The sequence below is a fragment of the Miniopterus natalensis genome, chromosome 10, assembly GCF_054644295.1.
Source record: "Miniopterus natalensis isolate mMinNat1 chromosome 10, mMinNat1.hap1, whole genome shotgun sequence".
NCBI classification, from domain to species: Eukaryota; Metazoa; Chordata; class Mammalia; order Chiroptera; family Miniopteridae; genus Miniopterus; species Miniopterus natalensis.
The window spans coordinates 6,494,972-6,521,487 of record NC_142090.1 but is presented as its reverse complement, the minus strand read 5'-3'; the positions used below and the strand labels follow the sequence as shown (position 1 = coordinate 6,521,487).

Genomic DNA, 26,516 nt, shown 5'->3' with positions numbered 1-26,516 from the left:
AACCAAACGCATGAAAGTAAATGATCTATTCTGCCTCTTTGTCTTCCGTTGGTGGTAGTAATTCTGCAAACAATAAGGAGTGGTAGTGGATGTTGTGGGAAGGCAGCAAAGTCAACTTTAACTAACAAAGGCGGGTCTTATCAGAGAAGAGCAAATCGGAGGTTACTGAGAAAATAACACATAAACCCAAGGCAGGCTTCAGTATGAATCTCTGTGCGCTGACTACTGAATACACCTAATATATAGTTTTAAACAGATGACTGAATGAGCAAATCAATATGTGTAAATTCATTTTAAATGTCATTAACCAGATGTCCAAATCACTATGTTTAATGTTAGTGTCTATTTAGGGGGAGATAGACTGAGTAATTTTAGAGGCAAGGCTGATCAAGCTGACTTGCTAAAACTAAGCTCAAAATCAAAACAAATTTAGTCTAAAAAATAGCACACAGGAAAATTAAACTTAAATTATTGTTTTTGCATATATTACACTATAAATGTGCTCCAAAATCATTCTGTATCATGCATGGATTGCTGAATTCCATAGAAAATCATTTTCTCTGAACGAATATTTTCTTTCAAAAATTTTCTCCAAAATTAAAGTTACGTTTAAGAGGATTTTTATGATGTGGCTGAACATTATACAAAACCTCAAAAATTATGAAAACCATGTGAAGATTTTGCCTAAATAAGAAGAGAGTCTTTTGTGTGGTTATTTCCTACAGGAATGAACAGTGTCCCTTTTCAAATCAGGATCTTTTCTCTCCCACACAAAAATCAATCACATTTCTATCTAACGACAATGACCGTGTAAAAGCCAAAACCTAAAACACAGTATCATTTACAATCACTTCAAAGAAATCAACATAGTTAGATACAAACCTAAAAATACAGACAAAGGATCTGAATGGTAATTAAGACTTAATGGATCCAAAATGCTGAAGTTGGGACTCTGCAGGTAGTTCTGATACATGTTAAATTTGAGAACCACTGGCCCAAACTACATGGATATATCCAGAAGGGAGGACAATGTGTCAGACAAATTTTGGTATAAATTAAAGCTTAAGAAAAGTGGACATCCTAGTCACTACAAATATTAAGAGATTCACTAAAGAACTTACATGCATATATGCATAGTCCATGGTCACAGACAATAGTGTGGTGGGCAGGGGAGTGGGGAGTGCAGGGTGGAGGGGGTTAATGGAGGGAAAGAGGGGGCATCTGTAATACTTTCAACAATAAAGATAAATTTAAAAATATATAAAGATATTAGGATAATAAAGATTAAGATATACTAAATTATACCTCATGTCTATTTTTTTTTTTGGTAACAGCTCACTGAGATATAATTCCCATACCATATAGTCAACACATTTAAAGAATTCAGTGGTTTTAGAATATTCACATAGTTGTGTAACCATCACCATAGTCAACTTTAGAATAGTTGTATCCCTCTAAAAAGAAACCCCATACCTTTTAGTAACTCTTCCCTAACTTCCCATCCCTCAGCCCTGGCATCACTAATATATTTTCTGTTTCTGTAGATTTACCAGCTCTGCATTTTGTATGAATGGAACCATGTAATACGAGGCCTTTTGTGTCTGGGTTCTTTAACATAGCTTAATGTTTTTAAGGTTCATCCATGCTGTAGCATGTAGCAGTATTGTGTTTTTTCTTATGGCCGAATGATTTTCTATTTCATGGACACAGCACATTGGTTTAACCATTTAATTGTTAATGGACATGAGGACTGCTTCCACTTTTTGGCTGTTATGAATAATGGTGCTATGAACATTCGTGCACAAGTTTTGTGGGGAAGTGTTTTCATTTCTCTTGGGAATATACTAGGAGAGGAACTGTTGGGTCAAATGGTAACTGTGTATTTAATGAACTGACAGTACCTTCGGAAGTGACTTCACCATTTTCCACTCCTGCCGGCAGTGTATGAGAGTTCTGATTCCCCACACCTACCAACACAGGGCTAACTTTTTGATGCCTGCCACCAGTGGGTGGGACGTGGAGTCTCACTGTGTTTGAATGTGCATTTCCCTGATGTCTAATGATACAGAGCATCTATCTTCTCATGTGCACACTGGCGGTTTGTATAGCTTCCTTGGAAAAAATTGTCTATTCCGATCCTTTGCACTATTTTTAATTGGATCATTTATCTTATTGAGTTGTAAGAGTTCTTTATACATTCTATATATAAGTCTCTTATGAGATATATGACTGGCAGATATTTCCTCCCATTCTGTGGGTCGTCTTTTCACTTTCTTGGTAGCTTCCTTTAAAGCAAAATGTTTACAATTTTTGTTAAATGTCTCCTGAAAAAAAATACCAGCTCTGAATTCACTGCTTAATGCCAAGTGTGATTAACATGGAAAAAGTATGACTTATATTGTGGTAGTTTTACTAGATTAGGAAACAATTCCATTTAAGGTTGGTCTTAATATGAAATGACCTACCGAATACCCGCACTGTCACAGAGACTCAATGAATCTTTCTAGCTGGTGTTTTACAAGAAAAGCAAATTCTTCTCATCTTTATAAAGGGCAATAGATCAATGCCCAAAACAATCGTGGATAACTGAATTATCTACATTTGTGCTTTAATCTATTGGTCTATACTTTTTTCTGTATCTGTTTAAAGAACTCAAAGTTGATTTCCCAAACTCTGATCACATCCATCAAACTGATATCGAATGCACAGATTACTTCCACTGTTTTCTGAAGTCAGTGAAAGTTCTTCTATAAACAAAGGGGGACCAATATCAGTCTCACTGAATATTGAATCCAAGGGAAGTTGAATGCCTATTAGTAACTGACTGGAGCTACAATGTACCGAGGTAAGGCCAAGACTGCATATAATAATACCTGGCATCAGGCTTACAAATAAAATGGACCTTTGGGATCAGTGCTCTTCTATAGGGGAGAGCGGCTGAACAATTCTCAACTTGCCAATAAGGCTTTTATATAACAGTATTACTTTGGTAGGGCTTACATAGCAAAATACTGAAGACCTGGGAGACAAACAACGGAAATTTATTTTCTCACAGTTCTGGAATCTAGAAGTTCAAGATAAAGGTGTCAGCAGGGCTGGTCTCTTCTCAGACCTCTCTCTTGGGCTTACAAATGGCTGCCTCCTCACATGGCCTTTTTTAGTGAGTGCCATCCCTGGTGTCTCTTCTTCCAAGGACACCAGTCCTATTGCATTAGGACCCTACCCTTTGACCTCATATAACTAAATTACCCCCAAAGGCACCATCTCCAAATATTGTCGCTTGGGTGTTTAGGGTTTCAATATATGACCTGGAGTGGAAACAATTCAGTCCATAACAAGAACAGACTTCTATTTGCAGGGAATATAATGATGCATACATACAGTGGGATGGGTACATCAGATACTCGATTGTAGGCTCTTTAAGAACAAGGCCCATGTCTTTCTCACTGACAGCCCAGACCTTGTACATTGCTTGACATGGACAATACTAAAAAAATATATAGATTAAAAATGCAATAAAATAATGGATTTTATTTTTTTGCCTCTCAGTAAACACATTAGAAAATGTAATGCTGTGAAACTTAGTATTTAAAAATGACTTTTCTCCTTTAGAATATAACATGCAACCACTCATATTAAGTCCCATGGAATTAGGAAGCACAGCAGAAGATTTACAAATGCATTTCAAATATAAAGTGCTTGAAATTTTTGTGTAATTCCCTAAACACCCTGTAATACTGTGATTACTAAAACACAACACAACACAGCACAACACAAAGGCATAGGAGTAAACCCTGGGGAAGAAAGTAACACAGAGGCCCCCACTCCCTGGCAATATTTGTAGTATAATGCCCAGACTGATAAAAGGTCTAATCCAATAGGAGGCACCACCATCTAGGGGATGGGAGTAGTAGACTGTGTCTCTGACCTCATTTCAAACAACATATATTTTGTTGTGTGCCTCTAGTATATTAAAATGTCCTAAGTATTTAAATAATCTTTTCATATTCCCTCTATGTTTCTGCATGGCTGGCACAGATCTTCTCTTCCAGCTTTATTTACAGGGACTGCAGCTCATATGTAACTGCTTTTGTTTAATGGACCAGAACCAAGCATGTGAATTGCTCATCAGAGTTTTGGCTTCTTGTTCCCTTAAATGTGCTCTAAGCATAAGTTCTGTGAAATGCTAAACAGGCTGTGGGTGGGGGGCAGAAAATGACCAAAGTAGCGTGGATTTGGTAGTTCAGTAAACTGTGATGAGCCAACTATCCCAGGACCCTAAAGCCTCTGACTAAACCACTCATTACCAGAGCACATGCCTCCCAGATCCTCCTGGCTAAAATTTGGATGTCCTAAAGCCTAAAATTTATTGCTGGGTCCTTGCCAGGATGCATTTAAATGACAAAAATGTACATGATAGTCTACCTATCCAGGCAGTCATAAGCAGCAAGTCCTTAAAAGCTAAATTCATGATAACCAGAGAGCAAAGACGACTCACAGGTGTCACTGTTTCCCTTCCACAGAGATTCTGCCCTTAGATGTATCACACAGTTCACACTGAATGTGTCCTACTGAATATGTGATAACAGGACATTTCCTCCCTGTACGTTCCTCTCCCACTGGCTTAAACAGCTGTTCCCCCTATGGCGCCCCACTCAGCTTGTTCCAAACTTCCCCAGGAAACTAGACATGGAAGGAATGCGAAGCAGCTGACGACCGCCCCGCAGCGGCGGCACAGACACAACACACGCTCCCTGTCTTCTGTTTCCTGGGGCGTCTTCTTTCCAAAGACTCCAAGCAGCTCTTACTATAAAACCAAAAGCGCAGAGAGACAGGCTTCCTCCAAAGACTGGTACTACAGACAACGGTCAAGTTGTTTCTTTAATCTACAATTGTACACAGTAGTAGCCAGTGGAAATACTCTTTAACTCATTTATACTCAATTAACAAACACAACCTTCAAGGTAAATATTCGGATGTAGCCCTGAAACAGCGTATTACAAGAGAAAAGCGGCTAAGCAACGTGGGAAAAAATCTCACACACAGAGGACCACAAGTCCTTATCTAACACCTAACAGTACATGGTACCGAGTTTATGCTTGAACGCAGGGCCGGGTCAAAACCAATGCTCCCAGATCCTCGAGAGTATGGTACTCTGTCCAACATGGGAGAAAATGAAGGGAACCACGCCCGGTTCCTTTGACTTGCTTCTCCCCAGCCCGCTCTTTCACAACCCTTCCGACTAAAGGAATGAGCTGTACATCACAACCCAAGTGGGGAGCACCGCCACAAGGAACATTTATTTCTCAGCAGTGGGTTCCTGGGAGGAGCTGTTGAACAGGACAGTGTCTGCACAGCAAGGTAGGCCACCTGAGGCCTGAGTATTTTGATTGGGAGAAGACACTATACCTTCTAAAGGGCTGGACACCATCAACTGTAAGAAAAGAAATGCCAGCCCTGGCCAGTCTTGCTCAGTGGTTAGAGCGTCGGCCCGTGAACTGAAGGGTTCCGGTTCCATTCTGGCCAAGGGCACGTACCTCGGCTGCAGGCTCCACCCCAGTTGGGGTGAGAGCAGGAGACAACCAAATGGCATAAAGTAAGGAGTTAAAAGCCATAAAGGTTAGAGTTATAGGGCCTGGCATCCACCATTTCAAGGGTATTTTCCTATTTAACTGATGGTTAAAAATACATATAAAAATAATTTCAAGGGAAATAATGAAAAATAAGCATAAAACAAACAATAAAGGGAATATTGTTAATGGGGGCCAATGCTTTTACATTATAAACTGTAATGTTTTCAATTTTTACAGTGCACATATATTTCTATAACTAATATGGAAGTCTAGAGAAAACTAAAGCATTATCAAAGCGTTTTTATATTCTCAAAAGTATGGTTAACCTACAGTTCTCACAAAAGTTATTTTAAAGAAAGGAGCTTTTAAAGGATTACAATAAAATACAATAAATCTACACAGTAATGTTAGAAGATAAGGACACCGCTAAATTGAATAATTTTCTATCCTTCTATACAATAAAAAATGCACCTTAACCATAACACCTTAATGAGCACAGAAGATATATTCTAATGACACATTTGTTAGCACTTCAACTGTCAAAGGCATTTAACCCATAGAGTCAAAAAAGGAACACCTTCTAGAACAATCGAAAACATCCATGAGTGTATCTGGTCCAGGCCAAATGGTCCTGTCAAAAACGACCACTCTTAGAAAACATCTCTGGGTTCAAAGAGCCCATAATGTTTAGTTAAACTTTCGGTTTACAGAATCAGTAAATAAAAATACTATTCATGTTTCATTGGTCCAATAATCCTTCTTGCCTTGGTAGCCTAGCCAATAATAGTACATATCAAGGAAGAAATTTCAAAGACCTCTTGGCGTGGACCAAATGTCTCCAGGGACGTTTTGAACAGGACCAAATGTCATGCAAGGGAGACATTATATAAAAATCTTTCTCTACAAGTAGAACCTTCAAATCATTTATATGCCACATTTAACTAAACATGCAGAGTAATGATACACAGCCTTTAGTGCTGTTAAGTGTGAAAAGATTACTTTCGATTTACAAAAAATTTTAGAAGTTTGCATATTCATTTCAATTAATTTTTCTCCCGAGGAGAAAGGAAGTGTTACTTCTTTAAAGCCCAGAAAGCAGATGTAATGATCTGTTCTTATATTCTGAGAAGACAGGCAAGTCATCTCTCCAAGAAACGTGAGGGGGTTATTAAAGGGTGCTTACAATGTTGTTATCTTAGGGGAAAAATATCAGTTCTTATTGGTTATACTACGAAATACCAAATAAACACCTGAGAGTCAGACAGCAAAGGGCAAAAAATAAATGATGAAGCTCAAATTAGCAGAAATAGAACAGGGACTCAACCTGGTCCAAGAACCAGAGAGAAATCTGGGGGGGGGGGGGGGGGGGTGAGGGAGAGGGGAGGAGACAGACAGAGTGAGAGAGAGATAACTTCCTGCTGTCTGCTGATTCACATCAGGATCGGGGCCAGAGGATTTCCAGGACCTAGACAGCATCAAACACAGACACTGACATTAAGCAATGGCCAGGATGACCTACACTAGCTACCCCAGGCTAGTCTCCCAGGAACTCGAAGGAGAATACCTTCACCTAAGCACTCTGTATCCATTCTCGGGAAGCTTATCCTCAAAGAAGCAGAGGTGACAGTCATCAGCGATAGGAAAACAGCAGAAATACTAGGGAGAAAACCCACCTGCACCCGGGCAAGCCAGGGAAGCCTCCCTTCTCAAGAGGCGGTATTTCAGCTGGAGTGGAAAGGACGCACGGACATTGTTTTGGCAAAAACGAAACAAAACACAGCTCTACTTCAGTCATTATGTACATAGGGAGGGGTAGCAGTGGGAGATAAGGCCAGAGAAACGCTGTATTAGAAACACACTCTTAAAACAAAAGAAGAGATGAACCCTGACTAGCCCTTCCAGAGCTCGCTGCAGGAGCAGCCCTGAGGTGGCTTTAAATTACAAGGGGTCATCAAAACACATTTCCTTGAAAGTCCTCTAACTGGGAAGATGTGAACAAATAGACTTAATAGGATGAAAGTATCAGTCGATACCAAGCCTCTTAAAGCATGCAAATCAGCTCAACCAATATGTACATAAAGATGGCAGGTATCTGATTTGTCATTTTAATGAGAATAAGCACCCTGGATTCCAGATGTGAGGTAAAGAGGTCCCACAGAATTGAGAAATGGGAATAAAAAGGAAATTTAAAAAAACTTTCCTTAATATGAATTTGCTAACTTTGATTGCTCATAACTTCAGAAAATCAGTTTAAAAAAAGGCTTACAGCCCGGCCACTGTGGCTCAGCTGTTGAGCATCGACTTATGATCCAGGGGGTCAGGCTGGATTCCTGGTGGGGGCACATGCTCAGGTTATGGGCTCGATCCCCCAGCAGGGGGCGTGCAGGAGGCAGCCGATCAATGACTCACCATTGATGTTTCTCTCTCTTTCCTTCCCTCCTTCTCCCTTCCTCTCTCTGAAATCAATAAAGATATATTAAAAAACAAAAAACAAAAAAAACCTTGATATAATAAATTCAGATAAAAAGAATGTACCTATAGTACTTTGGTACTTATTAGCAATATGAACATATTAATTCAGTCTTTCATGTATTGTAATTAGTAAGCAATATGTTCCTGTCACAGACTAGGAATTAGAGATAACTTAACAAAAGACACCTTACACCCTTATAGCACCGAAATAACTACCTAATTACAGGTAAGTAAGCAGTAAGTGCAGCGAAAGATAAGTTCACGGTTAACTACTTTTCCAGCTTTGAGGGCAACGTTAGTACAAATACACTGAAATCTTATGTTGACTAACTGAAAGATGGCTGAATTTAGAACACCAAGAGTTTTCATCATAATCATAATGGACAAAAATTCCATTATACAAAGTCTTAATGATTTATTCCCTCTAGTGTCACAACTACCTCTGTCCGCAGATTAAGATCATGAACAGGTTTGCATCCGTGCGCACAACCTCATGCTGAGAATACTAATGAAAACTGCAAGGATAAGAGACGATCAAGAATGTAAAACAATATATTGGGAATCAAGTTCTTCAGTTTATCTATAACATGGCCTAAAACTTACACAGATAACTTAGCAGAAGTATCCCTTTGAAAAAAAACAACAAGAACCTCAAGATTTCAAGGAAGAGCAGAGATTCAAAAGAGCAAATGATACTTAATATTATTTTCTAGCCTTGAGTTAATGCTATAAAAGTCAAAGAATTACAAAAAGTTAATAAAGCCAGTTTCTCACATGAAACCTCACAGAAGTATTAATTCAGTGAAACTGTTCCATTTTTAACTATGTTTTCAGCATATATTAAAGATTCTAATATACTGATAACATGTCTTTTTAAATTTTACAAATCTGGTCACCCTGCAGCTATCTTCTTATTGGAAGCTGAGAAGAATGAGGTTTGTGGATGCTTTTTGCTGTCACTGTGCCAAAAGTGCTGACCCTTGAACAAATGGCTGTTGAGAACTCAGGATTAATATCCACACAGTAGCTCTGAGATGCGCGGAGTGATGCTATTTTGTAATTCTGCCCATGCTGAGGAAACCACATGTACAGACAAGTTAACAGGGAAGCCATAATGGATTCTTCTGATAAATCAATAATTAAATCACCTTACTATGAAATCCACATTTTGCTATTATACTTAGGTTCCAGAATATTTAACAGTCACCTTAATCAATCCCAAATACAGTTAAGAAAGCAAAGAAATATACACACTAATTAAGATTACCTTTGCTCCAAAGATGACGAAAGCTTTTGTCCAAAGGTTGATTGAGAATCACAAGGCAGTATTTCAAATTTCCTATGGAAAAAAAGAAGTAAAATAAATAAGTAACCTGAGCCTCATATTTCCCTCATTTGAGTATGGAATCATACTCTACCAGTCCAGGTTTTCAATCTACAAAGAACAAAATTTCAACCACAACTAATTTTTCATTCTCTTATTTTTTTCTCATACCTCAATTTTAAAAGACACCATTGATTAACTTTATCTACTTTATTCAATATGTCCATTGCATTCCTATATGTATTATAAAAAAGTTTATTGTAAAAAAGAAATTCTTTATAAAAATTTATCATAAAAACAACTGGGCAAGCTTCTTTTCTTGCAGTTTACCTGTGCCAGTAAAGTAAAATTGCAGATTTTTACATAAACAAATCTTCACCGAATGGCTCAGAAGTTTTAAAATGTTCTTCTACACACATTAAAGATAATACAAATTCTGTCAAAGTACAATCATACAAGAAAATGGCAGAACGGATCACCTGGACCTCCTAGAAGTGGCTCTCAACAAGCTTCAAATACAACCTAGCCAGCACTGACAAGAACTTAGTGGAAGGAGGGATGGAAAAGCTATGAATTTTGGATTTATATCAATTATCACAAATGATAAATCTACCCTTAAGTATTAGAGTAGTGGATCTCAACCTCACTGCTTATCAGTCACAGATTTAAAAAAAAAAAAAAAAAAGGCCAAAAGCCAATCTGCTTCCCTACATATTCTGATCAATGTCCTGAGCTGAGCTTGTGCATCATGGTTTTTTAAAAGCATCATAGGAGAGTCTAATGGGTAACCAAAGTTGAGAACCTAGTATGGTGCCCTAAAATATTAACTAATGATTGTAGAAAGTTATCATAAAGAGCAACATTATTTTAAAATACTGTTTGACTTTATCTTGCTCTTTTTAATTGCTGTTTTGTGGAAAAAAAACCCCAAAAACGTACAGCATACCATCAAAATTATTTGTAATTTTTTCTAAATAAACATCAATAGTTTGCTTTCTTTAACTGATATGGTATGAGATTTTTTAAAGAAAGATTAAAGACCAGTACTCTAAGTGCAAATACACTGAAGTGAAGCACAATTTACAATAGAAAAAAAATTGGCTGAGATGCATTAGCAAGTTATATTCAAAGGTTTATGATCTCTGTTTAAAAAATACTGGAACTCAAACAAGATCAATATTAGCCAAAAACACATGCCAATCATTATATATAAAATACCTATTTTTTTTAGAGGACCAAAAGCCATTATTATGAATCTCTCATCCCTGAAAGCATTTCGATTAAATCATGAAAACTCTAGGGCACGGAGTTCCATTTTCATATTGCACAACTTCTATATTTAAGAGGATTTTTTTAAGTGTGCACTGGGAAATCAAAACTGTCAAGCCAATTCATTCTTTGAGGAAATAAATTGCATGTGGACAAAGCAAAACTATTAAAAAGCTCTAAACAAATATTCCATACCTAAGTCTATTAAAATAATTGAATTACCAATAGACTAAGAATTGGTAAATCACAAGAAATTGCTTCTGAGAAAGTAAATATAGACATAAACAGGTATTTCTCTGCAGTCTCTTGCCCCCACAGATTATTTGATATACCCAGTGGCACCCCCTTCCATTGGCAGTGTCCCAGCTTAGATGATAAAGTAGATGCTCACTTGACTCTACTTCATCTCCAGACCCCCTCTCTCTGTTTCAATCTTCAGCAAAACTCACTTCTATGAGGTTTGCACCCACCACTTCTGGGAAATAACTACTTCAGGGTCAGTGATGAATTCAACGGCTATACCTCAATTCTCATCTTGGCCAACCCATCTCAGCAGCGTAACAGCAAATCACTCCTTGCGCCCTTCCTTCCGAAATCAAGTTCTGCCCCTGGCTTCTGGGAAACCCCTCTCTGTTGGCTCTCTTCCTACCTGACTGGCCGCTCCTTCTCAGTCTCCTTTTCTACTCATCTGAGCAGAAAGCCCTCAATAAGCATTTGCTGGATAAATGTTGAGTATCCCAGCCTCTATACCAGGAGTGCTCCAGGTATCTATCCTTGGGCCTTTTCTGTGTCAATCTGTACTGACTCCCAAGTAATGCCCTCTGGACTCATGGTTTCAAATACCATCTATAATGATGGCTTCTGTATTCATGTCTCCAGCCTGAGTGTTTCCCCTAAACTCCAGGACTGTATGTGTAATTGCTTGTTCAACAATTCCCCTTGGATATGTAACAGGCATCTCAAACTTAACATGCCCAACATGAAACTCCTGACTGTCCTTTCTCTATCCCAAGCCTGCTCTTACCAGGCTTGGCCACCTGGTATCACTAGCAACCTATTCACAGGAACATTTTCCATCTATGGATTTTACCATATGGCCCTATAATCAGCCTCACTTCCACACTCGCCTCCCCTAAACTCTGTTCTCCACTCAGTAGCCAAATGGATCTTGTTAAAATACAGTCAGATCAAGGCGACTATAACCCTCTGTTCAAAACCCTCCACTGGCTTCCTTTCCATTTACAGTAAAAGCCAAACATTCCTAACAAATCACCTACAAGGCCCTACATGATCCCACGGTTCTTCCTCTCTCTATGCTGTGCTATCCTCTCTCTGTTACAGACACCACCCTGGTTTCCTTGTTGGGCTCCTCAGATATACCAACAACTCCACTTTTCATATTTCTACTACAGACAGCCTCCAGCCGAGCGAGAACCTCACTCTCTCTTACCCTAACCCCTCGGGGCTCTGCTCGAGTACTGATTACCAGGGAGCTTCCCTGCCCGCCCTACCTTCCACAGAACCCTGCCACCTCACACCACCAGCCCTTGACCTAATTTGGTTTTTCTAATGACCCTACCACCAATTCATTCCTTCACCCTTTTTTCTTCTGTTTTTCTATCCTCACTCAAGGATATTTTCTCCATTGCTTTTCAGAGAGAGTGGAAGGGAGATAGAAACATCACTGTGAGAAAGACATATCGATCGGTTGCCTCCCATACCCACCTCGAGCAGAATCAAACCTGCGACCCTTCAGTCCGAGGGCCAACACTCTAACCACTGTGCCAAACCGGCCAGGGTCACCCTTTTTCCTAATGTCTGTCTCCCTACATGAAGACATAAGCTCCTAGGTCAAAATACCCCGATAAGCTCTCACAGGCTAGAAAGGCACGTCAGTTCAGAAAAAGAACATTTTCTATTTTACAAGGTTGTAGGGGGCAGAGGGGAGGGAGGTTAAGTCTGACAAAGTCTGGAGTCCTTCTTGGCATAAAAGGAGACCATACCAAGAAATATGTTTGTCACCCTCTCAAAGGTTAGTCATACTCTTGTTCCCAGTAAACGCACTCTCAGTAAAACCCCGATGAAGGGAGCTGAGGGCTTCATCGTGGAACAGGGGCACCTCCACGTCGCTGCCAGTTGGCCGGGCTCTGGAGGCCTGGGCCTCAACAAACTGTGTTTCCTGACAGTCAGCAAAACCAATCCCTGCCTAGCAGACTGTAGATGAATGTCACAACCCTAAGGGTTCATCCTAAGGGACTAACACATTATAGGCCATCACATCAGTTTTGATGTGCTGGCAGCTGGGACCACAATAATGCTGCACTTGAAAAGCGGGTTTTAAATGTTCTCTGCAGGCAGAGGGCATCGAGGTTTGGCAAGTGCTGCTGGGACAGGCAGAGGCCAGGCTCTTCCTTTTGTCCTAGCGCTACTCCTACAATGCAACCCGTTTCTGACCTCCTGGCAAAGCGCAGAATCCCCTCCCTGCCCAGCAACAGAGGAGGGTCAGAGGTCCATCCGGCCAGCGCGCTCTCCCCTTTTAATACTTTCTCCAGACCTCCTACTGGGTGGCCTTTGGCTGGCTGTGGTAAGCAGTGTTTTGGGCATAGGTGAGTTTCAAAGATTTGGAGCTTCACACGTAACAATACTGACACCACCTTTTATTTTCTTTTTAAATACTCCTTAAACAGGAATTTGATTCAAGAGTCATTCCAATATTTATAATCAAAATATGTCCAAATTAAGCTAACCTGGGTCATATTCAAAGCACACACTGATGTTCTCTGAGACCTAGCTTATAGGAAGAAAACAACTAACATTATTTGTAACTGCAGAGTTTGCTAAGCATGTCCCACTGCCTTCTTCAATGGACACTGATTACACAGCATGCTACCACAGGATCAAAGGACTTCTGAACAAAAGAGAAGTCTTTCTGTTCGCTTGTTTTAAAAAAGGAGAAAGATTTAAATAGATTTAAATTCAAAATAACCGGGTACTATGAATTCGGATTACACACTCAGGAGTCCATCATGTCAAGAGTCAAACCCACACTGGAGGAAATCTTACTAAACTCCAGGCACTGTGGGCTTTGAGAGAAATCAAGAGGAACTCCTGCCATCAGTAGACAGAGCACTGGCACTGATAAATGGTCTGCACCAGGCCATGAGGTAGCGCCTGGCACACAGCACCGCAGTGGCCCTTACTCAGGTCCAGGTCAGGTGAAGTCAACAGAACGGGTCAGGTCTCTACTGCTGCTGGTTTTTATTCTTTTTCATAGACAAATATATACACGACATAGCCTGTAGGCAAAGACATCCAAAAGTTTTGTTTTTAATAAAAAAGTAATGGAAACGATGCATTAGCATAGGATTGCACTATGTCCCACACAGTAGAGCAGTTCTACACGATCTAATACGGAAAATCTTCAAGATAAAAGGGGGAAAAGCAAGATGAGAATGAATGGCTATATTACAAAGCCATCTGAATAAAAAATTAAAAAGAAAATTATATACATATATTTTTGCAAATACCAAGAATACCTATCGAAGAGGAAAATTTTTAGCTGGAACACAAAAATATAAGAGCATTACTTTCCACCTGCTAATCTTTTATATCTTATAAGTGTGGTGCCCTGTGCTTATATTATAAAAAAAAAAGTAAAACAAGAGTTAACTGATGAAAAGAAAACACCCCTTCCTTCCCAGGTATTGTGTTCCAGACTGAAGAAGATGATGATGGCCACCAATCTTTAAATACCACATTGGAATACAACAAAGATTTAGTAAAATTATAGGTTATTTGGGTTTCAGGTAAAGTTAAAAGCAGATAGTTTGTGAAACACTATCTAGCATTCTTTCCTCCCAAATCATCAAGTAACTTATGCTAATTAAACTGAGCAGATTTTAAAGGTATTTTGTTGTTGTTGTTTGTTTTTGGGGTGTGAAGAAGCCAGGGAAAGGGACTGACAATGGGATTCTCAGAACAGCAAAGGGAGATGCAACTCACTCCACTTTAAAGAACAAACATACGGTTTTTTCCTCCACTGAAAAATGTTGGCGAGAACTTGGAAAACATTCCTCAAAGCTTAGGGTAATATTTTTATAAATCAGTGCTACCCTTAAGAATTCACCCATATCCCAATTTCCAATTCTATTAGTATTTTCATACTTTCCTCACATAGAACATTTGTCTTCATCAATAGTCACCAGACATGAACAGAGAAAGCTGTAACATGATAAAGCCAGTTACCCTAGAGACGAGAATGGGAAGGGGAGAGGGAAATCAGTAACTTTTTCTGTATTTGCCTTTGTATCACTTAAATGCTTAAATAAGTCTGTACTTAAATGCTACTTTAAAAGAAGGCTAGAAAGGGGAATTTGTGAGCAAATTCATTAATCATTCTCACCTGTAAACCAGAGTATTTAATTCTTTCTGCTAATAATAGTTACATGCTTCTCATCTAAAATCAGTTTATACACTTTAGACATATAGAAAAACATAGGCCACTTATCCCTTTTATCTTCAGCATTTAGCCCAGGTCCTGGCGCAAAGGAGTCATGTTCTCTAACTTGAACTTTAAAAACATTCATTATGCTGTTTCTTGTATCATTAAAACAGTTACCTCCAAAACTAAACATACAGGCATGAACAGAAACTTGGAACACTCTAACATTATTATAGTTAAGTTTCTTCCCAATTAATCTTCCAGACTTTCCATGTCTCACAAAGTTGCTTCCAAAGTCACCATACCTTGTATGAACAGAAACACAACCTCAGAATATTTTTTCTGTACAGAACAAATGACAACTGAGATAGGGTATGTGGTAGAAGGGCTGTACGGGGTAAGGGATGAGGGCTGCAGGGGCTGCCAAGGACCAATCCCCACTGATTTATGGCTTAGAACCAGACGACCACCCTGACCCAACATGGTGCCTCATTTCCCCTCGCAGTAACCCTTAGCCATTACACACTCATTGTAATACATCAGCGTACTAAACAACACGCTCTGTGCCCCCAGAAACAGAAACGGAAAGTCTGGATAAGGACACAGCATGGCCAAAGGGCATCTTCTGAGAAGTCTCCACCCTTTTCCAGTCTCCACCCTTTTCTGGGAAAGTCCTGAATATTCCTCCCCCTTATTAAACGCCCTATCCCTCCACTGAATGAGCCTCAAATAAGAGAAGTAAATCCCACTAGGAGGGGGCAGCTCTGACTGTGGAGTAGCCCCCCTTTGTTTCACTGCTTCACTAATAAACTCACTTTCAACATGCTGGCTGGTCTTCAAATTCTTTCCTGAGCAAAGCCAAGAACCCATGTGGGTCACTGGGTCCCCAGACCCCCAGAACGCCCGTATCACAACAAGCTCAATGTACTGTCCCTAACTTAATGCATATGGTCCATTTCTAAATCAGCTACAAGTTGAATTCCATTTCTATGGCATTCATTATAAAGTCTGACATTGATTCTCTAGGGGCTAAGAAACACTCCAAAGACTCACAGGCCAGTTAGTAATCAATAAAGCTTATAATTGAGTTGAAAATGCCTGGAAGGTTTCCAGCGGAACTACACCGCCCCCCACTCAGCCCCCACACCTGGCCATGATGTGGGTGAACGGAGAGAACACACAAAGAAAACACAGGGGCTCTTTCCTCCCCTTTCCCTATCAGAACACATGGGAAATAGTTTTAATCTCCTGGGCACATGTCCACGAACTCGATTTTAACTTCCCCTCCTTCTCTACCTTTAGAGGAAGCAGAGCAGAATGTAAGGGAGCACGAATAACATTGCAGGTTGATAAACATTAGCAAACTTACATATACTGTGAACCACTGGCCCACAGAGCTAGGGGTGGGGGAAGCCCTGATCTCTGGCCTTTGCCGATCTCCATGCTGTTACTACCACCATGGCAAAGTTCAAGCTAACAAAGGGCTCTCAAATTTCCTGAGTATTCAGCATCCAGCAGGAGAATTTCTTAGCAATCACTGCTTTTGAAAAAGAATAGTAGTGCTTTGGATCCCTGTATTTCTGGTAACCTTCATAGAGGAAACACAGTTCTTTAGTTCTGGGCTGTATATAAATTAAGTTTTAATAATCATTTTAACCCTAAAATGCTAGTAGAATAAAGAAGTTACTATCCAGGGAACAGTGGCAAACATCACAGAAGACTCATTCTAGCAGAAGGATAGGAATGCCCCAGGAAGAAAACGTGGGCATTCAGGCAGAGAAAACACCATATGCAAAAAAAGGGTCGAACACACTAAAAAGTGTCCAGTATTATGAATGGGGGAAAAGAGGTGCTAAAGTAATTAAGCAAGGAGACCATTAGATTCCCAGTGGCTGTAATGTCTTGGTAGCCCAGGTAAGCAAACCAGTCCTAAGCCAGAGTCAACTGAAGGTATGCTCGCCTCTGAGAAGAGGAAACTCGAGAACAGGCAATCACAGAAACCTGAGAACAGCCAACTAGGGCAACTGCCTAAGCTATAACCAGTCAAATAATTTCCCTGAACAGCTTCAGAGCCTGCCCTAAAAAGGCCTCTCCCGGCTCCTGGCCCAGGAATACCCCTAACCAGTGTCAGTTTGGCACTGCCTGATTCAAGCAGATGCCTGCTCAAATAAGCTCTTGAAAATGTTAATATGCCTCAGTTTATTTTTTTTTTAAACAAAGGTAATGACAATAGAAAAAGCTAAAGAGCCAGGCACATAGTAAAATATATTTCAGACCATTTTAAGTAACGATCACTAGCTCACCCCCCCCGCCCCCATTAACTTTAGCCAGAGATGTGAAAGAATTGAACAATTGATTTTACTTTTAAATCTCCATTCTGATATGGCCGTTATTGGCCTTGTTGCTTAGAGCAATGTCAAGGTGTTCCAGGTGGCTGTAAAGCTATGAATGTCTTCTTTAGACTTGACACACTACAATTAAAATGAAATCATTTTTAACATTCTTTTTATTAACTCATGTTCCTCAGCATTGTGACTTCAGCAGGGAGGACTTCGAAAATTACAGACTTCTCCACTAAGCTAAAAAGAGCTTGTGAATTGAAGTGTGGATGAAATCTAAAGAAGACAGATTAACTCTGCCCGGAATGTGAAAGCCAAGGAATCCACGCCATTTGCATGTGAATAGTAAGTGCCAATAGGCAGGCTGTCCTCCGAGCTCTTGGCAGTGCCCTCTTAGGGATGAGTGAGGCGGTAACTAGAGCTCATCGCCCCAGGTATCCTCAGCCCACGAAGAATTACAGGAAGGTGCTAGCATTTTATTATACAGCACGTACCACCGTTACAAGCCCTGTGTTGCCCAGTACCGTCTTACGCAGAAAGGGAACACTTACTGAACGCTCTCTGTGTATCAGGTACTGACACTTCCCCTCTAGGAAAGAAGTTTGGAGAGGGCAGGGGTTCTAATCCTCTCTTTCACTGACGCATCTTCACTCAGTGCCTGGCACAGAGATGCGCAGTAACGCGTCCACTACAGGAATAAAGAGAAAAGCGGTTAGAAACTAAAGTATGGTATGTGCGCTATTTCACTTAACCATATGAACAATGGGGAAATCCTATTACCTTCACCTTTTCAATTTTGCCAAAGAAAAATTAAAGCTTGAGAAGCAAAGTAATGTAACCAAGGGGCAAAATACAGCTTTACTTTCACCCAAAGCCTTTCTAGGGGGCCCTCCAGACCCAGTGCTGATTCCCACGTATTACTACACTTCATGTGAACCCAGAGGCTGAGGCCTTGAGTTTGATGTAGAAAAAAACTCAGCAAAATGGAAGATTCTCATTAACCCATCAACAACCACTGTGTTTCCAGCAGAATAACAGGCTGCCTATGAGCCTTGGAAGAAACAGAATAGGTGGGAAATTAAAGGAACCTCAGAATAAAAGGCAATTTTGATGGAGATTTCAGCATTTAAAAGTCCTGCTGTTTGAGTGTCTTCATTTTCCTGATTGCTGATGTAAATAAAGTTTCCCTTTCATACTATTGTATTTCCTTCTATCGACCCTTAAAAATTGTTTCCCATATTATATATAATGAGTATATTATTTTGATTTCTTTGAAGTAATACTTGTTTCATGAAATCTAAGCCAGAGCCTTACCAGAAAGGTTCAAAGAATGGTTTTTCATTCAGCTAGGTCCTGACTGCCACCTGGCTGACAGTGACTGCAAGGTGCCACCTCAGATTTATGAAGGTTAAAATGTGACGGAAAAATGTCTCTAAGAGTCCATGGAAAAAGAGGGAGAAAGCACATGAGAGTAAAACCTCATAAATGGACACATCTTATGCTCTTTTCCAAGAGGCTCACACAAAATGGAGCACACAGCAGCCGCTCAATAAATATCAACTGAAAATACACAGAACAAGTACTGATTTGCTGTGAGATTCTGTGCTTGTTGGTGAAGTCCTTTTTTTAAAGAAGTAATCTAAAATAATAAGGTAAATTTTCCAACAGAAAAGTGTATTTTTTAAAAAATAAAGGGCCAGATAAACTAGAAAAATGAACCATTTCTAAATTGTCAGGTGAGGTGTGTTAACATGTCAAGAGAGATTGCATATATACATTTAAAAATAAAGAAAATGGAAAGAATGCCTGGGAGATGGGGATTACTTCACACATGGATATTAAAGTACCACGGGCACCTACAAATGAGGAAAGGTTTCCAGGAAGACAAAATAATGTTTCCTTGTATGGACTATTGACCACACACTCACTGTAGGCAACTGTAATTACCGTGGTTATGGATTTTCACATTTTAGTTTCCTTTTCCACTGCGCCCGCCTCGACTTCCATGTTCACCTCTGCACTGTCCATGAGCCCCGCTAAGTCAATTCAGCCAGTACCTACGCCACGTGACCAGGCGCAGCATCCTCCCCCATCAGCGCCCCCGACACACACACACACACACACACACACACACACACACACACACACACAAACACACACGGTGATGCCAGTACCTACCCCACGCCACGTGACCAGGCGCAGCATCCTCCCCTATCAGCGCCCCCGACACACACAGACACACAGACACACACACACACACACACACACACACACACACACACACACACACACACACACACACACGCGGTGATGCCCGATAACCTCACCCTTGGCCTGCCCTCAGCAAAAATCCTGAGCTTTCCGGAGTAACTCTCCATCCACTGACCCCGCCCAATCCACCACTATAAAGCCCCACTTGCCTGTGCCAACCCCCTCCCCCATTACAAGACCCCACTCCACTAGTCCCTGCACCTGCTGCCCTGGCCCCTCCCAGAACAAAGCCTTCCTTCCTGTGCTTTAACAAGGGTCAGTGAATAAACTTTTTCTTTAACAGTTTGAATATTTTTTTAACCCTTATGATGAGAAAGTGAAATTTAAAAATCCTAGATAGTGGCCTGGTCATTAATTCCAGAACTTCCTCCTTTTTCTGAACAGCGTTTCATAGAGAAAGAAACAAAGAGTAGTGGGCAAAAGCCTTTGATCAGATTTCAGCAAGGCCATTGTGACGGAAAGAGGTGAGGAACACCTATAAAGATCCTGATAAACTATACAGAACAGAGCTCCAATGAGTCTGACCAACCTTGGGGGAGAGGGTTAAGACACGTAAATGTCTGTTTTGATTAGTCCAAGCAAACACATTAGTTATGAAACAGAAATAAAAACTATGTGTGGGCCCATCCCCAGGTTAAATACAGGGTGTCCCCCAAAAATGTATACATATTTTAACAGCTGACAGCTCAATTTTGAAAATGAAATGTAGTTTAATAAGCACTGCCTTTATCACTATTCAAAGTGTGTGAACAGACTTTTTTGAGACAGCCTATATATTATTTCTTACTATCATGGGGCAGATCAGGGAGAGAGAGGGAAACAGGAATTGATAAGCATCTACATTGGGAGCCATGAAGCAACGTGAAAGAAATCACAGACCTATTATATACCTTGACTGCCACACGGGAAACTCTCGAAAGGACAAATGAATGAGTCTAAAATAATGGATTCACCTATTACACCTCTCCTCCACTTTCTCATTAACTCTCCTCTGTAGGCCAAGCAGCAGACAGAGAGAAAGTTGGACTCTGAGCCCTTATTAGCTGAACCTGGACCCCATAAGGCCTGGAAGACCTCTCTCTCTGCAGCGCTCAACAGATAAACACTCAGTATGTACCTGTAGCTTCTGAAAAGCCAGTTTCCGGGCCTCAGTTTTCTCACCCATCTGTTTATTCAGCACATAGTTTACTGTGATTAGCATTTTTATGAGCTTGGCATAAAGGCACTGGAGACAGACATACTGTACCTGCCCTCAGCCAGCCCAGGGTCAAGCAGGAGACAGATGATTAACGTAAGGTTGTGTGAGAGTAATCAAACAAACAAAATAGAAGTGTAAGAATAAACCTATTATTGGAATGTGTAGCCTCAGGGCCAAGTGTATCTCGAAAATTTTCATCAAAATTAGTATTAATCGAAAGAGTTAAATGACTCCTATCCATTTCTCAAAGTATAACTACCACCAACTTGCTTTGAATAAATTTAAAATTACATCTGAATAAAAGTAATTATAAAATGGATTCATTCAAATTTAAAACTATGTTATTTGAGAGAATTCGAGAGAAAAGGGGAAAATTCCATGTACTTGAATCACATCCAAGGGTCACATAGGGACCTTCTCAAATACCCCACACTGTTAGTAGTACACATTCATATGTCCCCTACGCTGTATCAATTTCCAATCCCGAGCCCTACCTTTGAGGAGATATCCTTCAGGGAAGAATCCATATGGAAATATATATATATATGTGTATATATGTATATATATATTTATGTATTTTATTTATTTATATATAAATACATAAATATATTTATATATATTAGCCCATACAACCATAAAGGAAATCCACACCAGCCTAAACCAATTCAGGAAGTCTTTCATTGCTAAATATATTTAAAAAACAGAGTTCACAGATTCCTGAGGATAAGTGGGATTATTATACAACAAGATCAATGAATTCCAGAACCACTACTACCACAAGGCGATGTGCAAGGACCAAAGGGGAGCCTCCTTAATGAACATCCAGGCATTTGCGAGTATTAAGAGGTCAAGGAAGGAGGAGGAAGGAAAGTAGTGAAGGAAGAACGAGAGGGAGGGGTAATAAAAAATCACAACTAATATTTACTGAAAAGTGTAAAACTAAAACATTGTGAAACAGAGTTCTTACTCAACAGCTAATATTTACTGAACAGTGCTAAGCATTAAGCTGGGGCTTCACATACCGTAACTTCCCAATCCTTACCAAAATAGGACAACACTGGTAGCATTGTGTTTATTTTACAAATAAAAAAATTAAGACTTAACATGGCTTTACAGCTATTAAGAAGTTAATCCAGTATTCAAACCCAAGTCCATTTGTTTTCCTGCCTGAGATCTTCCACTATACCATATTTCCAGTCATTGTTAAGGCTTCCTATCTCCCTGTCTGGCTCAATAAAAGCTGATACTTAAGCCTGGCCGGGCGTGGCTCAGCGGCTGAACGTTGGCCTAGGATCCAGGGGATCGAGGTTTGATTCCATGTCAGGGCACAGGCCCGGGTTGCGGGCTCCATCCCCAGCAGGGGGCATGCAGGAGGCAGCATATCAATGACTCTCTCATCACTGATGTTTCTCTCTCTCTCCCCCTTCCTCTCTCTGAAATCAATAAAGATATATCTTTAAAAAAAAAAAAGCTGATATTTAATTTAAAAAAGAAGTTAACTCAATACAAAGCTTTCTAAAATAAAACACAAAACAAAGAAAGTATGGGAGGATAGAGGTATAAGGAAATATATTAACAATAAAAGTAATAAAATTAAGAGGAAATGCAACTTAAGTGTTTTTCCTCTAGGGAAAAACATTATAAAAAAATAAAATTTAACTCCTTAAGCAGAAGTGAAGATGTAGTTTTTCTAAGAACCTGGTAACAAGCTTTTAATTCTTTTTTTTAAAAAAGTATGTACTCAATTATCTAAGTGATTATGTTGGAACCTGTTCACAGCCAGCCAACCGTGAGGCCCTGGGCTTGCTTTTATATTCCACTTAACTCTTTATCCAAATTCATTAAGCAGTTCGCACTGATATGAACACCCACAGTGCCCATAATATTTTTGGTGAACATATTAAAACCAAGAGGATTTGGTTTTGTTCTTTGAAGACAGATTTACTATGTGCATCCATGAAATATCTGTAAACCACAGGGCCTTGGGTCAGTTTCTTTCACTGCTTGGTATAAAAAAATCATTCTTTTGTTTGTTAAATAAATATGTTCTGTTTGCTACACCTTTTGTGGGGCCAAACTTGCAAAAACCTGAAATAATACATTTTTAAAAGCATGACATTTAAACATATTCTGTAAATAGGAATACTCAAGATTTTCCCAGAACACTGTAAGGTTTGAAATGTAGTCAATTTTTTAGCACTTCTACCCTGAATTTTATGACAAATTCACTCCATATAATAATAGTGGGTTCTCCTTCCCTTTGGCTATGAACAAGCAAAACAGATCTTAGGTATGCAAAGGCTGTTGGACCGATCCTAGAATTGCTGTCCATTGACCAAAATTAGAAGGACCTTTTCCAATTTTATTTATTAAGTAATTAATGCAACTGGAATTAATGTAAAAAGATATGATAGGGCACAGAGTGAAACATAAGCCTTTCTTTCCAGTTCCCTACCAGCCACTTCCCCTCTCTGGGGCAAACAATCTTACACATTTTTTCAAGTTCCTTTTGAATATTAAAAATGTGTATTTTTAGTATCTTATCACTGAGAATATTCATATTACAAAACAATTCTATGCACTTTAATAACATTAAAATGACTTTATATTTATCTCAAGTGCACGTATGTACACTCATTCAGTTTACAGGCAGTAGCTGGTGTTTCTGGGGATTTGTTACCTGTGGCAATAATTCTGGCATGCCCCAGGATTTCTAGCCCAACAGGCTTTTCCGGGATGGTTTGGAAGACAGGCAGCATGGCCTCTGGAGCAAAGCTCAGGCATGCTTCCTTTCTAGTGTAGTAAAGAAAGCAGCTCCTTCCAGGCGCTCGCCCCCCATTATAAATACCCAAGGTTCACAGCTCTGGGTTTCTCTCTCTAATGCAACCCATGGCACAAGCAGGTGCCATCTTACCCCCTCTTGCACCATCCTTTGGGAAATGAGGTCCAGGAAACCAGCACACAAGTGTTAACCTCCAGCTGCTGCTATGAGTGACAGTGTCCTTCATCTCTGACCCAGGAGTCTCCTGTCTCCTACTACTATCCATGAAACTGGCCAGCTGACTCCCTAGCTAGCAAGTGGCGTAAAATCTAAGGCAGTTCACAATTCTTGATACTCATAGCATCAAAAGCACATTATCATAGTTTTAGGTACAAGAATGAACTGCCTGCAACCATTTATGAAACCCGTAAAATGTTAAAAAACGTTAATAAATTTAACAAAGAATGCACCAAATCCCCCTCTGCTCAGCCTTTCCTGGCCCATCCACAAGATTCATCAATATTTGTAAGCACTCAATTTGATTATCTATATCACATCATTTGAACTTTATAAATTTTCAATACTTTACTTTTAGCTATGAAATTAATAAGAGTTAGAGTCACGGGGCTGAAGCACACCAGATCGACTATAAAAGAATTTTATTTAAAAAATTTTCGGGAATTAATAAAAGCACTGATTGGTATCTAACATATTGCCTCGGGCAGTTGTTGCTTTAATATGAAATTTTCTCAGAATTTACAACTCTATGCTATAAATAATATATCAGCCTAGGATAAATATTACAGAAGTCGCATTTCTGATATGTGTAAGAACACCACGGTGTATAGAAACAGTAAATGTGTCAGATGGCAAACACGTCTATGTCAATGAGACACGGAAAGGGACAGCCGACTTCCAGTCCTTGCGTGAAACAGTATTAACTCTCCCATAAAGCACAAGACGCTTTCGTTCACGTCATAAACTACCAAGTCCAAGTGCGTGTGTCTGAGGACAGTCTCAGAACGTCTCTGTAGACGCCAGTTATCGCCACCGTAAATTTCTAACAGCTCCTTATAAACCAAACTCAGGACCAAGACTCCAAATGACATTATTTTAAGGACAGGTTATCATTCGTGATTGACGACTTCTGTACACGGCCGAGGCAGGGGCCACTGTACGGTAAAAACCTTCACACTGTAAGAAAAATGATGGTCACATTCTTTGAGATTTTTTTCAATACAAAGGCAACAAAAGCATCACTAAAGGGAATCCTAGACGTCGTATCTTTTCATCTGTAAATATTTCAGCATGCACCTCTAAAAGGTGAGGGTTCTTTAAAGACATAACCACAATACCATCATCACATCCCAAACTGGAAGATGGCTGCTTAAAGCAGTTACTCAATGTGTTCAATTACTCTCTTGCATCAAAAGCTTTTTATACCCAGCTCACTGAGATTAGAGTTCAAACAAGGGCCACATGTACAGCTGTTCTCGCTCTCATAATCCAGGTTTTCCTTCCATTTCTTTGTATTGCGTTCCTTGCAATTTGTTTTTTTTTTTGAAGGAACTAGGTTGTATGTCCATACTGTGAATTTTGTTGATTGTATCTAATGGTATCACTTGTATATTCCCAAATTTCTGGTAGGTTGACAGTTTGTCAGTTGTCCATTTTTTGCCTCCCAGCTCCAAGTCCACCCTTCCTCGCCTGCTCTGTGACAGTGGAGCTCAGTGTGCTCTTTACTTCCCCTCGCCGGCAGGCCCAGTGCCAGGCTTTGTCTGCAGAAGGACACTGAAGCAGGGGCTTCTTTCTGATGCACCAGTCTCACTAGACTCCAGGATAGCATGTGGTTCTTTGCCCTCTGAAAGGCCAGCATCCAGCAGCATCTGCCCAAGGATGGCTTCCCTTGGAACAGTCCTCCGGGTTCCTTCAAAGATGAGTGCCTATCAAGGGGCACCTACCTCACCGTGGGGCACCTCACTATTACCAGCTTCCCCCAGCATCACCCCACCCAGGTGGGTTTGTAGCAAAGTCCCAGCAGCTGCCACTTCCCTTTGGATGGCCTCCCCTAAAAGTGAGGGTGTTAAGAGATGGGGCCCTTGGGAGGTGCTTAGGTCACGAAGGTAGATGAGATTAGGGAATCCCACGGAGCTCCCTAGTCCCTTCCACCATGAGAGGACACAGTGAGAAGGCGCCAGCTGTGACCTAGAAAGGGGCCCCTCACCAGGCAGCGACCAAGCTGGCACCAGACTTGGACTTCCAGCCTCCAGAACTGTGAGAAATATATTTCCATGTTCAGAAGCTGCACATTCTGTGCTGTTTTGTTATAGTAGCCTGATCCCACCTGTCCACTGGGAAGTCATAACATCACTTAATAATTACCCAGAGCAAGAAGCTAATTGGAGCACTCCAGCTTCATGGATGAAAAATGGAAAGAACAGACTAAACGTGGTTCTTGTAAATCTGAAATGTCATGCCTTCTCTACCCCACACCTCAAAGGCAGAAACTGGTCTTTATTTCCTTTCTACCTCCCCTGCAGCACCCTACACAGGGCTTTGCACTCAGGATATGATCAATAATGCTTTTTAACTAAAACAGCTAAGAGCTAGGCCCAGTATTCCATGGCTCGCACACTTTCATAAAAGATTTACTTCTATTAGCTCCCATGGCACTGCTCCACCATTTACTGAACCTCAACTACAATGAACTATTTTACAGAAATGTCTCATTTTAACAAGCAGATCTCTCCTGTTCTCAGTAGAAGAGAGTGTTCATTTTGTGCCCACTACTTTTAATCCTCTAGTACTTCGAAATTTTTTCTAGAGTGCTGGCATATCAGTAAATGAACACCCCCCCCCCCCCAAATG

The 26,516-nt window shown here is 40.2% G+C and overlaps 1 protein-coding gene across 4 annotated transcripts in view; it reads right to left on the bottom strand.

Moving 5' to 3' along the window:
• Window positions 1-26,516, bottom strand: part of TPK1 (thiamin pyrophosphokinase 1) — a 183,805-nt gene that overhangs the window by 139,168 nt on the left and 18,121 nt on the right. For all 4 annotated transcript variants that reach the window (XM_087820966.1, XM_087820968.1, XM_087820967.1 and 1 more), the window contains one exon: window positions 9,313-9,384. In XM_087820966.1, coding sequence (XP_087677092.1) covers window positions 9,313-9,384 — 72 coding nt within the window. The remainder of the gene's footprint in view (window positions 1-9,312; window positions 9,385-26,516) is intronic.